The sequence below is a fragment of the Myripristis murdjan genome, chromosome 14 (assembly GCF_902150065.1).
Source record: "Myripristis murdjan chromosome 14, fMyrMur1.1, whole genome shotgun sequence".
In the NCBI taxonomy this organism is placed as follows: domain Eukaryota; kingdom Metazoa; phylum Chordata; class Actinopteri; order Holocentriformes; family Holocentridae; genus Myripristis; species Myripristis murdjan.
In genome coordinates this window covers 24,189,667-24,205,381 of record NC_043993.1, presented here as the reverse complement: position 1 = coordinate 24,205,381, position 15,715 = coordinate 24,189,667, and the positions used below count along the sequence as shown (strand labels likewise).

The following is a 15,715-nucleotide window of genomic DNA, read 5'->3' as shown; positions in this document are numbered from 1 at the left end:
TCATATATTACTGCCATGCTAAACATCAAAGCTTTTAATGTTGTTTATTAGTCTAATTAAAATGTGAGACATTAACCCTTTCCTGAACACAAATTTGCTGTTTTGAGTCATAACAGAGTCCTCCTCATAAATAAATTGGATGTTACCCGCAGAAGTTACAAGTGATCATATATGATCAGTGGTCAAAGATCAAACCCAAATAGAGGTTGTAGGCCAGACTGAAATTCAAAGCATAAGTAATGACAACCTTAGTGAAGTGTTCTTGCCCTCATCCAAAAGAGGACAGCATAACATCCTCAACCACTTGCTAAAGCTCAGCCGGATGGTATTGGAGAAAAACGCTTCATTTCTCTCCAAGTATATTTGATTTCTTGTTTCTTGTTTTGCACAATGAGTCACACAACAATGACACAAAAGTTTGCATATTCACAGTAGCTGCCATCATTTCCTGCCAGATCAAGGCATCAGTGCACATTCGGCAAGCAAGGGAGAGGGTATTGAGTCTAGGAGTATCTCTCTTGAAACTTTCGGAGAGAAATTCTTAACAGACATGCTAAACCTTGCCAGCCTTTGGATTTGCCTGAGGGATGCAGAGTGCAGAGTGCCTTTGCAACTACTAATCAAGCAGGTATAGGTATACATATTGTCTTTTTGGCATGTCTCCATTGCACTTTGATTTGCTTAAGTTTCTTAGAAAATAAAATTGAACCTTTCTCTATTAGCTGGCCACCTGAGGAGCAAGGAGCTGCATAATCATCTCACACAATGCAACCTTAATGAATCCAACAACAGATTCCAAGGTCATCGCTGTCATCATAACAGTGCATTATATTCATCATTTTATTTTGAGAAGCTAAGAATTGTGAGACAGCAAAAAATGAGGAAGCACAATAATAGCGAAATAAAACATGTATCAGTCTTGGTGTTGAAATGTTGTTTGAATGCGTCTTATCAATATAAATAAAGATAAATCTGACCTGAATAAATAGCCTTGCTGTGGCCCTGCTGCGACTGGTTGAGACACAGCAAGTTGATGAAGAGGAAAGTGCCAACAGGTGAGCGCACATCCCACATGGTTCCAAATGTCCCAGCATGCATTTCAGACAGCCTTAGTAGACCTGGGAGAGATATGGCAAAGAGATGTGGTCAATATTTATTAAGATATCAAGTATAGTTGGAATGTAGGCTGAGGTTGACAGATGACTGAAGAATGCAGCAATCATACATTGTGCTCAAAAGTTACTCAAACAGCAGCAACTGATTGACTGACAGATTTTTTTTTTTTTTTTTTGGAAGAGTCCTGCACAAATTTTATATCTTCCCCATGCACATAGAACAAACAAATACCACTTAACACAGACATACACATCTCTGTGCACCCTTAGATACATGCACTATACATGTAGGCATATTTATATACACCAAAAATAGTAGCCTCTAGCAGCTTTTTTGTCTCTCTGTTATGTTGATGTCTCCATTATGTTGTGACATCTTGCAGTGACTGTAAAATAAAATTAATGACTTAAAGCAGGAGCGGTTTTAGGCACGGGCGAAGCGGGCAGCCGCCCGGGACGACATTTTTTCATGTCACGTGGGGGGCGGCACGAGCGCAAAAAAAAAAAAAAAAAAAAAAAAAAAAAAAAAATCAGCGCTGCAAAGCAGTTTTCTATTACTGTATTCATCCGAATATAAGACGATATTTTCTCCATTGAAAATGCCCTGAAAAAACGGCCTCGTCTAAAATTGGGGGTCTAAGACTTGCATATGTAAACCAGTAGGTAGGCTCGCCTGATGCAGCGATTACCGGCGAATGGCCGCATTGCGCCGTCAAATCAACCATGTTTTCTGTGTAATTGTCCGTTGTGCTGCTGCAGCCGTGTATGAACAAAAGTTGATTTATAATAAAAGGTATATATGGCAGTATGTGTGCGCCGCTCACCTGTCAGATCTGGCAGACCTGACCGGGTGGGCGCGGCACCGGTTGGCATGAGGCCAGTGGTGGCGGCTGGTGGCTTTTTTATTCAAACAAGATTTTGTCCATATAAAAAGTATTTTTCCAAAAAAAAAAGGTATTTGTACAGGTGCTGGCGCCCCTGCCGTGCACAGCATGGCCGGCTCTGGGAGGGGCGCCTCTAGCGGCGAAGGGCGCAAGGCAATAATTTCTCCCAGGGTGGCAACATGGGCAGAACCGCCACTGACTTTAAGCTTTTGTTTGAAGCTACTTCAGTAGTAACATCCATGGCATTCTTTGTCGCATGGTTGCACAAAAGGTGCTCATAAAGCAGTTGCTTCTAGTTTGTCATGCGATATTATTTAATTACTCATTTGATATGGCTAAAAGTACTTTAAAATCTCAGATGACAGAAATTTAACCTCATAATCTTCATTTACCATTTCACCAACAGTGCGGATGACAATAATGTAATGAATGTAATCAGTGTGCCATATTGAAATGAATTTTGTTTCAGCTGGTTTCTGCAAACCTTTTCATAAAAACTGCCGGCACACCACAAAACCCGCTGGCGAGTACTGTGTGACTCCATGCTCTTAAAACAAAGACTCTCTGAAAATCTACTACAAAGAAAAGAGGTAGACAGATGGGCTTTCTTCTGAAGCCCACCCAACGCACAGCCACAGGAACATTCTGAGTCTGTCTGTTTCAGTCTGATCCAATCCACACACACAGGGAGGCAATGCAGATTAGTGTGAGTTCAATGTCACTTTTCCTGCATCTGAACACACTCATGAGTTTCTGTAGCTTAAATTCTCCTTGTGTGCTGGGTAGAGAAGTGTGTGTGTGTGTGTGTGTGTGTGTGAGAGAGAGAGAGAGAGAGAGAGAGAGAGAGAGAGAGAGAGAGAGAAAGAGAGAAAGAGAGAGAGAGTAGGAAAATATTAAGTAGATGCACCATCTACATTTCATGTATTCAAAAATGATAGTAGACACTCACCATACAAACATGCTTACATTTAGATGGCAAATACCCCAAATTTATCCCCTACCCCCTGCCAAACACACACACACACACACATACACACATACATATACGCACACACACCAGCTCCTTTGCACTCAAGTGGGCATCATGATGAGTAACAGTGACAATGCCAGGCGACGGGAGAGAAATATGCAGTCAGTTCTACTGATCAGCCATCTGTGGCACAAACGGCTTGCAATGCATCCTGCTTGTCTCATGGGCGGCCAGATTCCTGGGATGTCTTGGCACCCCGCAGCCAGTGACACCATGCCCGAATTTAATTGCTGTTCTGTACAATGCAAACCAATAGCCAATATTTAAACCATGCCAAAACCTTGCACAAAAAGTGCACGTGCTGTGCAAAAAGTGATGAGAAGGGAGCAGTGTATAGGCTACAGCAGAGCATAATCCACAGATGCGCATTGTTAAGATAGTAGTACAATCCCATTGTTGATTGGTGAAAGTAAAAAGCTGTCTGTATTGTATGCTATGACTTGGAAGATAGACAGATTATATTCATATGATTTATATTGAGGGATAACTTCTGAAGAATCACGCTAGACGATGTGATAAGATATGAACACTTTGGTCTCAGTGCTCAGAATGCACAAAGCACCAATGATTTATACAAATTGCAAGCATGGAAGCATTTTTTTAATCTGGTGCAGATTTATTAAGATGCATTTTGTTTGAGAGTCTATGACAACTAACAATAATAATATTCCATAGTAAGCGTTACTTTCACACCAACAGTCATTTTAAACAGCAAGACTCACATTACCATCTCACAATGCAATCTGATGTTGCTACAAAACTCTTCACATGAATGTATTACCATTCAAATGGGCAAAGAAGATTACATTTTGCATAGCACTGAATATTGAATGTGGATGATAATAACATTGCATTGTTTAGATTTATCTTTCATACCTTATAGGGATGATGCAGGGAGAATGCAGTAAAGTGGGTGGATTTGGAAAAAAAAAAAAAAAGAAAGTTAATAAATTCGAGATGTGATTTAGAAAGGATGCCAGTGGGGGAAAGAAGCTATGAGAGAGAGACAGGAGTGTGTATGCTTAATACGCAGATAATTCATTTCAAATGGGAAAATGACAATTTCATGGCAAGATATCTAAAATGTAAAATGAAGAGACTTGCTGGAAGGATGGTTATAGAGAAAAAAAGAGAAACCGGGTCAGAAGTGCAGTGTGTAGAGATTAACGGTATGTGTGGTCAGCACTCTGATGCCTGGGTAAACTACAGTATAATGCTCATTTTATGCCCCATTGTCAAGTTGGTGAAAAGTGCAAGAGGAGAGAAGAGAAGAGACGAGGAGAGAACAGAAGAGAACAGAATAGAAGGGGAATGCGTTGTGTTCAGTGTTTGTGTCGACAGCACAGTTTGGATCACGGAGGTGTGAGGTGCATGCTAAGTTGAAGTTCAGCCACACAATTGTCTGAACAGCTGACAGATGGGAATGAAACATTTCCCTTTAACAGTGCATTAGTCCTGCTGCCTCATTAGAATAATGGAAGTAGCCTGCACCAACAGGGTGAATGCATCACTCTCTGCACTGTATGTACTGGATGCTGTCCCTACGCCTGCATACAGTACATGCACATATGCAGGCACGCTAACACACAGTTGACCATTACTAAAAAAAAGGGTAATAAAATCTGTTGCAGTGGTGGCACCACATAATGGAGAGAGAGTTTGCAGTTCAAGTGGGAGGCTAGATGGTGGTTTTCCTTCCTCGTTGTCCTTTGACAAAGGGAGATATCGGCCCTTACAATCAAACATTGTCAATAAGAGAGAGCAGGAGCCTTCACTAGACCACAGCAGACAGATCACATAGGAAGCACCAGAGCATGAACAGTATCAGCTTTCATCTCCTTCCCATACATCCACTGTCTCTTTCCCCCATCTCTCCTATCTCCTCAGCTCCATCTCCTATACTTTATATAGGCAGATACATGTAACACAGTACATGCAAAATGAGTTGTGGCAGTGGTGGTAACAAAACAAGACTACCTTCAGATGACAAATGAAAGTGAAAGCAAATGCATCTCAGTGCACCTGTAGCATCTGCAGAAATACAGCTCCAACCCATCCAACAGTGCTTCCTCATTTTAAAAGTTTGTGTGTACAAATATCAGTTTTTCAGATAATCGTGGTCTTCATTTGAACTATCCGATAGCAGTTCTGAAATCCCACAATCTTTTAGTCAGTTAGTTGGTTAGTTTTCAGTGGCATGTGTGAAAAGTTTGGCTATGCTAAGCGTAGCATGTCTCCTGTCTGCTGAGCCACCAGCCTGCAGAAACTTGGCTGACCATTTCATGCGCTTTGAAAAAAATGAACAAAAAATGGCAGGGGCTCCCACTGACACCAGCGCGATCAAGCCTAAAGGCAGATGTCTTGATTTATTTTCAGTTTAAAACCATGATGATGAAGAAGACTTGGGAAAAAAAGGAACAGCTTACATGGTTACCGCAACTGAGCTTATCCATAACAATTGAATCGATATGCAATCAAGTCAAAATTGGTGTCAAATCGAATCAAGACCATGTGAATCAGAATCAAACCAAATCAGTGCCAATACTCAGCCCTGCTTGATAATATAGTGTATCATTGTGATTTCCATACACACCTAAGATAAATATCTATTTTTTTATATTATGGCATTATTGCTAAACACAACATCTCTATGCTGATGTGTGTTTCTACCTCCCAAAGGACTATGACTCAATGTAAATGCAATATAGAATTGTGTATTTTCACATTTGTTGTTAGTCTATGTGCATCCTGCTTGTGATAGACTAGGGTATGAAGGCTACTCAGCAGCTCTGTGACAGCACCAGGGGGCTGAGTGAAGGTAGAGGCTATACATACAGGAAGTGTGTTTCACTGGCTATTTTCTGCAAAAAAAAAAAAAAAAAAAAAAAAAAAACTGGAAGCTAAATCAACGCCTCAGCAGGAGGTATCGGCAAGCATGTGCTATCAAGCCTCCACTGGACTATAAAAGATAAGCTCAAATACCTGATGTACACGCCGCACACAGATAGATGCTACCTGCATATATTACTGTCAATTAACTTTAACATCCCATCTCAGACAAATAATACTGTTCTTATCAAACACGGCAACAACCTGAATAAAATGCGGCAGTACCTGAGGCAGCAGCGGTGAGGAATGGGTTTGTCATTTGGAGAAATGGATGGGGAGACAAAAGTGGGCTTTCAATAACTGCCAGTCTTATGCATTGAGCAAGCTACCAGAGCAAAACAAGAGATATTAAAACTACGAGAGGCATCATGGAGTGTCTGGGGCTCTGTTAGGGCTCACAATAATACGTTACAGTGTAGGCATTGTGAGTGAGAAAAACTAGCCCAGGGGTTACAAATAATCTGATGGACTAGCCAGTAGGCAGTTATGATCTTTGACCCCTGTTGCTGACCCTCATATGTCAGCAAGTAGATGATGACTTACTTGTTCATAATATTATACCCCATATAAACCATAGAGAGCTCATCATATTCCTCTCACAGCTTACTGAGAGGAAAATTTAACAGCTTTTTATTTGACAAGGAAAATAAATTAAGGACAAATTCTCATTGACAGTGCCGGTCTGGAAAGAAGCCGAGAGCCCTTTAGTGGGAATTTTTGGGACAAATGGGGGTGGGGCTGGAGAATGAAGCTTGCAACAGAAGGCAACAGAAAACACAATAAAAGCAATAATGTGAACAAAGGAAGTAAAGTAGAAAAATCTGGACAGATACCCAGAAGATGCTAGAACACCAACACTAGTAACAGCAAGGGCAGAAATGATAGCAATTAAAACATTAAGCAAAAATGATGATGAATTGGACAGATTTCACCTCCTAGAGGCAGTGAAATTAATTGATGCCACGGCTGTATCAACTGAGCCCACCAGCTAGGTGAAGTAAGAATCTTTTTTAAGATTTTTTTTGGCATTTCTGCGTATTTGACAGTCACAGTCGAGAAAGACAGGAATGGCAGGGGAGAGAGAGGAGATGACATGCTGCAAACAGCCTGAGGTTGGATTCGAACACAGGACGCTGCAATCAGGACTCAGTTTTAACAAATGGTACACACTCTTATACATTGATCTACCTAAATAAGATTCTTTAAGATAAGAATTGGATTAGATGGGATTTTGTAAACTGGAAACTACTTGATCATTCTGTGAAATGCATATAGTTGTCAAGTAATCTTCATTCAGTGTAGATCAGTGGTTTTCAAACTTTATTAATGCTTCAGACTCCATGGACCCCCAGCTTGAGGTGATTTTCCCCTAGGGACTCTGATACTTTAACATACTTTAACACTGACAGATAAAGTGGTTAGACTAAAGCACAGTGTTAAAATGATCATTCATACCTTTTGTTTGTAGATTAAATTATTCCTCATTTTGCTGAGGATCCCATGAAACCCTTTAGGGACCCCTGTGAGTCCCCCACTTTGAAAACCACCAGTGTAGATATATGGAAACAGGCTTAAGAGTTACGGTTATCGTCTGTCACCCGATTATTGCTTGTTTGACAATTCAGATTAATTCATCATACAGAGTACATATAGCACTCACTCTGCTCTGCCCCCCTCTCTGCCACCCACCCCCCTCTTTTTTTCTTCTTCTATTTTTTTAATCGAATATGCTAAGCAATTTTCAGCTCCACAGCACCTGGACAGCACCTGGTCGTGTAGTAGAACATGGCAACAGGCTTAGGGATTCATTTCCTTCTGACACCATCAATGATAAAACAAAATATAATAAACATTCTCTACACTGTCAGTAGGTTAAATACAATACAATATAATCAAAAAATGTCATATTTGATAGGGCCATCCACAGACTTCAGCAGCAATGTGTAGCAAGCCGGTCTGTCTGTTCTGTTCATGCACTTTACCAGAGCATACAGTTACATACATTTTAGTCAAGTTCCCCCTGCTGTGGCACATGCTGTGATTGATCAAAAACATAACAGCAATGTGAGCACATGGATGGCCACCGGTATAACTTGAGTGCACTATCATGACTATGAATTTGTAATAAGCATCGTTCTCTCCAACCATCACTGGACGCATGGTAGTAAAATCACCAAGCCTGTCCATGTGCTCTGCTCATCCTTCATTCACACGTTCTATAAATCTGTCAGCAGCACTTCAACGTGAAAAGTACAGTAAAACATTTTCATAAAGGATTCTAGCAAGCTAACTGGTTACACACCTTGAAGTAAGCCTCATTCATGCAAGTGACTAAAACTTTACAGCTCACCCGTTTAGGTCGTTGCTCTGATGAGTATAATTGTTCCATTCTCTGTGATACAGCAAGTGTCTGCCAGTGTGTTTTCTGAGCCAGTCAAGTAGCCTTGCATGAACAGTGAAAGGGAAAATGGAAAGAAAAAAAGGAAGCTACAGCATGAACCTGTAAAAAAAAAAAAAGAAAGAAAAAAATCAAACGCAGGCTCTCACACCAGCAGGGAAGCCTAAATAATCCGTCTATGATCCGAGAGAGGCTATCAGATGGAGCGCATACAAATCACTGAACCTACCTCTGCAGCAACCTAGATCCAATATCCTCGGGGTCCTAAGGCTGCGCTCAGACAATTTGCTCTTACAGATGAAACTTTACATCTCATACACTCCAATCAAAGAACAGTGAATTCCAATCATTAAAATCTGCTTTTAACTATCATTTTATTTTCTGAGCCCCCAAACTGTTGTTCATTTTCCCATTAGTCCTTTTTCAACCATTACAAGATAAATGTGTAACATCCACTGAGAGATAATGACAAATTATTCATTTAAAGAGATAAGTTAAAAATTAGTTCATGCAAATTATGACAGAGGCTGCATGTATTTGTATGTGTTTCGGAAATAGCAAGTGAATGACAACATTTCTCATGCCTCTATATTCTATTGCAGCATACATGAAAATGAAGACACCGACTCTGTATGTTTGTAAGTTTAATCCAGTGCACCTGTATAGTTTTTACAGTATATATTTTGATAGATCTCAAAAAAAGAGTCTGCAGAATTATATCTTACGAGGTCTACAGACCTGCAGCCAAACTGCACTGCCTTGTGTAACATTACAAGGGTGTGTGTGTTTGTGTGTATGTATGAGGGTAAGGGGTTCATATGTTGTCGGCTTCCATGGTAGACATGTTATTTATTTTTCTATCTGTATTACTAGCATCAGTTACCCCACCACTGAGGACAAAATGGCATGGTGACCCACTCATTCATGGGGTCACACTGAGCAATACACACCAGTTGAGTGATACTGCAATGGGAATCACTCATTCACTTTCTTTACACGCTTATACCTATTTCAGGTCATCATGGACGAATAGAGCCTGTTCCAGCAAACACTGGGCAGGAAAGCACGAGGTCATCAATCCATCATAACCACTGAGCCACTTTTCCACCCCTGCAATAGGTTTATTTGCTGTCAACTGAAGTGTCTCTAATGCTTCGGTGTAATTTTCATTGCCATACCTCAGTTTATTTGTACTCACATTGGATGAATGGTCAAAGTATTTTCCAACAACTGACTTCAGATTTTTTTTTTTCTTTTCAAATCGAAAACCACTGTCCGCAATGACCGATGAATGTCTCCTCTCCCGTGTAATGATGTGAGTAACAAATGGAATATTGATCCAGAACATCCTCTGTGGTCATTTAATCCATTCACCTTACCACATACAGCAGTCTATGGCATTCAAGGGCTTTGTCTAGGTTTCATTTTGTATTTAGATTCTGGTTCTTTAATCAAATATTAGAGCTTTAACTTCATCGCTGCTGTCATGGGAAGCAAAAGAGTGCAACAAACCTATCTCCCAATTATTTCCACGTGTTGTTGGTTTATTTTAAAGAAAAAGCCAGTCCATGTTCAGGCATATTATTGTCTGCACTGGGAATGTCTGTCCCTTAAACCATCTCTGAGGTGTATAACTGATGTCTATGGCACCACTTAGCAAGCATAGCGTAGATTGAAATGGTTAACCACTTATGAAGAGTTGATTTGAAAAGAGAAAATAGTTTTTTCTAAAAAGCTGCTCTTGCAAAACAGTTTTGCAAGGTGAATGCTTTGTCATTAAGATTTGCCGTGGTCTTGCAAAACGATGCAAAGTGACTTGCCTGGATGTCATTCATAGCTTCGCGAAATACTATTTCGACAGCATGCGTTGTCTTGAAACACTACGCCAGTGTAACTAACCCTATGTCCAGTTACTAGAAACTGTTTGAGTTTATGAGGAGCCATCAGACTGTACACACCGCATAGATTAAAGCACTAGTAAAGCACATAGTAAAGCACTGCCTCTGTTTTATCCTCAAATTTCATCCATTTTCATCAGCATCACAACTGCAGACAGTCAACTGAAGTGATCAAGGGCACTAGATACAGCTGGCAAAAAATACAGAATAAGCACATTATTGAGCTAGACCTACAATGAGAACCATGTAGACTAAATGGTCCTCTCTTCAGTTGATCCTTATGCATTGTGCACCTTCAATCGTTCGTATTTTACATTAAATTAGAAGAAAATGAATCAAGCAAAACCAATTCATTCACGTCATGAACACAGCTTAGGGAGATTTCTACGATTTACACTTCAACAAGGGGCATCAGGGCTGCTGACACACAACAATTTTCTATTCAACTGCACCCAGCTATCAAAATCCCTCATCTAAGTCATCAGTGAGCTTGTGAATTCACGTGATCAATATCACGGTCATCAATCATGCCGGCAGGAGCACACTTGTGGGTTTGACATTGGAAAGATACCCTTCCCCAGAGGAAACTGTGCTCTTTCTAGTAAGAGCAACACCTTTTAACACAAATAATATGTATCATGCCTCGCTCTTCAACTTGCTACCTCCAGCGAGGAGGTTATGTTTTTGCTATGCCTATAGATAGTTAGGTTGTTGCTTTTTTGGTCTGTGTTTCAGCAGGATATCTCTATATATGTATTTGAATGAAATTTAAAAGACAAACAGTAGCAGTGAGTTTTAAAATTGCTCAGCACTGGCAGAAGTTTGTGCACAGATGTCCTCTAGGTTTGACACTGTTACGTATGCTGTGAATCTGGGGGTTAAAGAAGTAGATTAAACTTCCTATGGCAGAACTTCAGTTATTTGTCTAGTTCATGTGCATGGTTTTAATTAGCTCAATCATGCTGGCAAGTGTGGGACGTGTGGGTACAAGATGGGGAGGACACTTGTGAGAGCAAGCTAAGGGATCATCTGTCATGTAATGAGGTGGGAGGGGTTCAAAAAGGGGGAGGGTATTCTGGGATGTTTTTATTCAGGCTGTTCTCATTCAATATTCGTACAAATTCCTACGAAAAGTATTGCACTATAATTCGTATATAACCCACGTAATTGTGAGCCAGAACGTTGTGATCACGTGACCTATGCGCTGCAGGCTGGTCTTTCTTTCGTGAGGTTTCACCCCACGCCTCCCTCCCCAGATTTCCACGGTGACAGTGAGGAAAATACTTCCGAGTAGAAGCTACATCAGAGACAGTGGTAGCAGCGGCCATAGCAACAGCCATAGCAACGATAGAAACCTGAAAGAATCTTCGTAATAACTAACAAAGTAAACATCATATACATAGCCTGAACGAAGATTTTGGGAATAAAATGCACATTTCCTGCTAGAAATGTTATCAAAATGCATTTGAATGCATAAGCTATCTTAAAATATTGCATTTTCCACTGAGAATAAAAGGAATGTCCGCCATTTTTCTTAAGGTTCTTGCTTCGGGGCTCGCGCATGCACGCTGATCGCTCGTGCTGCTGGAAATTCGTAGGAAAATGCACGAGAATTTGTGCATAACTTTTCGTATGATATCATACGAACCGTTTCATGAGAATACGTTGTTTTAATACTGCCTGGGTAGGGTTGTGTATTTTCAATGAAGCAATGTGGAGGAAAAGGCATTTTTTCTGCTTTTAGCCTTTCTTTTTCTTTTTCTTTTCTTTTTTTTAAACCTGCCAACGTTATAAGTGACTTTGGCATAACCTCGTCTCCAGTGGCCATAAAATTGACTTGGTCCATAGACCCCAAAGGGCAGACAAATTACTGTCAGGGAAAAAGTGGAACTACTTATTGAATGTCCATTGTTGGCGAGACCTTGAAGGTGCATGCAAGAAAGAATACAACTAATTGTAAGTTAGCAGCAGCTAGATTAAATCACTCTGCCAGTCTCACAAATATCAATAATCCCTACAGGCCATGCCACTACCAGACAAAACTGCTATTAGGACTCTGTGAGCTGATCTACTGTGGCACTCTCAGTTTAGCTTGGTTGGTCCAGTATATGCTAGTTTTGTCATGCAACAGACATGAGTACAGTTCCTACATGATAACCTGTGACCAGCTGCTGAGCTGGTCACAGGTTATCTCACATTCCATGTTTGTCCTTTTTCATATTGGGAATAAAAGATAATGCTTGGGATATGGGACCTGGGATATAGCACTGTATTCAAGAACGAAAACCTCCAGTTTTTCCGAAAGGGGTATTTGATGTTGAGATCTGGTGATTGGGAAGGCCATTGAAGCCTATATTCATGTCACTCTGTGCTTTATGAAACTACTTTTCATGTGGATAGAGCATTGAAAAATGGAAACATCCTACAAGAACTGTCATTGTACCACTACTATTGTACTACTACTTTTCCTTACATCAAGTTAGGTATCTTTATGAGTTGGTCATCAATACAAGCAGTTACTGAACTGCAGCCCTTCCAACAATACTGCCACTGTGACTTTCAAAATGCAGAATTTGTCGAGACTGTCAAAAAAGTTTAGTGGTAATTTTTCGAGGCTGTAGTTTTGTGCCATTTAGCAATCATTACGTGAAATGTTGATTTATTCCTTTAGCTTGCAATGCCTGTCGCTCTTCACTGATGTAGTTTGTTAGCCTGTGTTCTCATTTCAAAACAATTTTTCTTGCCATGTTAAATTATTTTGCAGTTTATGTGAACAGTGCAAGTGAAATTCAAGAATCAACCTGCTAGTTGCCTCAGTTTTCTTTAAAAGCTCAAATATAGAGGTGGCGGTTGTCAGAACTCTGTGAAAGCTAACACATACTACTAATTTGCTTCAAGCTTAACGTGACAAGATGCCTTTGTTAATTCAAAGTAAAAGTCTTATTTCTTAGAGTTTTGCATACCCCCTGTAGGTCCCTGAGTCTCTAATGCACATTTTAGACACAGAATGGTTTATGATTATAGCATTCAAGCATAGTCTGGAATAAATCTTGGAAATTTTACATTATTGAAGTTTTACACACACACACACAAATGACTCCCCCCCCCCCCCCCCCCCCCCCCCCCCCCCGAAGATGAGGTGTGTCTACTAGTTTTTTTAACCACTGGATGCCACAATAAAAAAAAAAAAATGTGGAGAGTAGGCCTAACTGATTGTCCTGATTTACTGTGCGTGATCTGAAGATTTCTAGTTTCTTTGAGCGTGATCCATCTGGATCTGAACATGGAGGCTCATTACAGCCACGCAGCTGCCATGTTGTTCACAACTATGTGGAAAGTTGGCCTTGGTAACTAGCAACTATCAGCCAGACAGTTTCAAATAAGAGCCAATTACACACAGGCAGCACAAAAAAATCATAAATGCATTCAGTTCCACTTGAATGCATTGAATGAATGAATACTTGAATGAAGTTAACGATTCAATCAAGAAGGATTACTCCAGGGTACATTTACTATATACATAGAATCTAGGAAGTGTTTGTAAATCAGTACTCTGAGCTATATCCTGTACAGCTATGAATATATTCACTGGCCTGTTTTAAAGGCTAAAGAACACAAGATGTGCAAAAAAGGTCAGCCTCTCTGGCTCAGACACATGACCCCTCTGAAAATTAAGGAACGACATATTTGCGAGGGTAGACAGGGCACTTGGATAACTCAGGAGGCTTTGAATTGCAGAACAAGAAGCAGAGTTGTTGGTTAAAGGCCCAGTATCTGACTGCAGTATGGCACCATCTGTTGAAACAGTCACCCTATTACTGGCTTGATTACAATGTGATTTATTGGACTGAGGATTTTTTTTTCCCTCTGAAATGTGCTGTCTGACCCTGTGTTCACACTGTGAGCAACACAAATACCGAGTCACTACAATTCCATTCATTTCCTATTGAGCTGAGTAACAAAGGACATGAGGCTGATGTGTAGACGTCCAGGAAAAGGTGGCCATGGTTGGACTTTTAGCAGGCCATGGTTGGACTTTTAGCAGTCATCAATCATCAACAGTGCGTCAAATTTCAGGACCATTTTTTTCTACCTGCCATTAATAATATGTCCATGAGCAAAATGAGAACTTGATTCCAACTATTCAAAACTTTTCTACAACTTTTATTTGGAAGACAAAATATGAATTTCACACACAGTGCTCTGAGATTTATTGTTAGGGCTGATGCTAAGCTCTGAGGTAATGTTAGTGAGTTTTTTTCTCTAGATGTTGTTTAATGCTTGCTAGCTAACTATGCTAAATACAAGTGTAAAAATATATATATTTTTTGTTTTATTTTAGGTAGGGTGTTCAGTTATTAAAAAAACAAACAAAAAACAAACAAACAAACAAAAAAAAAAAAACAGATCTTGGGTGCCTTATAATATCTGCCACTGCAACAAGATAATAGCATGTCATAATATACAGCTAATTAGACTAAAAAGCACAAAATCTCCAAAACACTCAGAATTTGCAACTATTCAAAGGATCATATCAGTGTTTTGCCTGTTTTAGCGAACCTACTACACTTCATGCATCTTAAATTAGGCCGACAACCAACAAATCTAGTAACAAACAAATGCTGACCTTATGATAAATATAATCTCTGTTCCAGATAACATATTTGCCTGGGTGTAACATGTATACATTTTGTTTGTGAAATAAAATGGGAAGATGTTCATTCTGCTGTGAAGGTGTGTAGGGAGAAGGGTGCAATAGGGAGAACTGGTGCATTCATGTGCTATCAATAAATTGGAAAAACAATATTCCTACTTATTAGTAGCTGGACAAACTGTTAAAGCAAGAAACATCCAGCTCCACGTCATCATTTTTAAAACATCCACAGTATGTTTGCACATCAAGTGTCTTCCCAGCTTTATTTTCCAGCCGAGCACTTTGAGGATGCAGTGCTGTTTGGCAGCCAGCTTTGAAGTCCTGGAGCTACCAACTAGCTTGTGAACACACTAGAGGATTATGCATGGACTTTTCAGTTCACTGCATGTTTTAAACTGAAGTACCACACAATAAAGCAACTTTAACAATAATAACCTACCACAAGCATGTTTAAAAATACCTTTATTTTTAGCTTTATTTTTAAATCTTCAGTATTGCCTCCAACGAAGCTAAACACAGAACATTTTTACTTCAGGTTATCAGTTGTTTATTAGACTTTTCCAGACTGCAACAGTCTACAGAAACAAATCAAATCGTGTGTGTGTGTGTGTGTGTGTGTGTGTGTGTACAGAGACAGAGATTTCATTTTCAGGGAAAGCATAAGGCCTGTTAAGTTCCTTTCATTGATTGTTCCCAGCTCTACAGTATGTTAGTGCTCAGTAGTCCATCTTTGGAATCATTCCTGAAGATTTTCCCCTACTGACCTCAGAACAGAAATGTGGTTGCAATGAGCTGATAAGCTTTCCTAGGAAGCTTTGTAAGGCTGTTTTTTCATGGGAAATGTTCT

General features: G+C 40.0%; 1 protein-coding gene across 1 annotated transcript in view; it reads right to left on the bottom strand.

Annotated features, from left to right (window-relative positions):
- The window catches only part of LOC115371711 (roundabout homolog 1-like), a 105,394-nt gene extending 104,320 nt beyond the window's left edge, over positions 1-1,074 (bottom strand). Inside the window, exon 1 of the mRNA XM_030069187.1 lies at positions 978-1,074. Coding sequence (XP_029925047.1) covers positions 978-1,074 — 97 coding nt within the window. The remainder of the gene's footprint in view (positions 1-977) is intronic.
- Between the last annotated feature and the right edge of the window lie 14,641 nt (positions 1,075-15,715).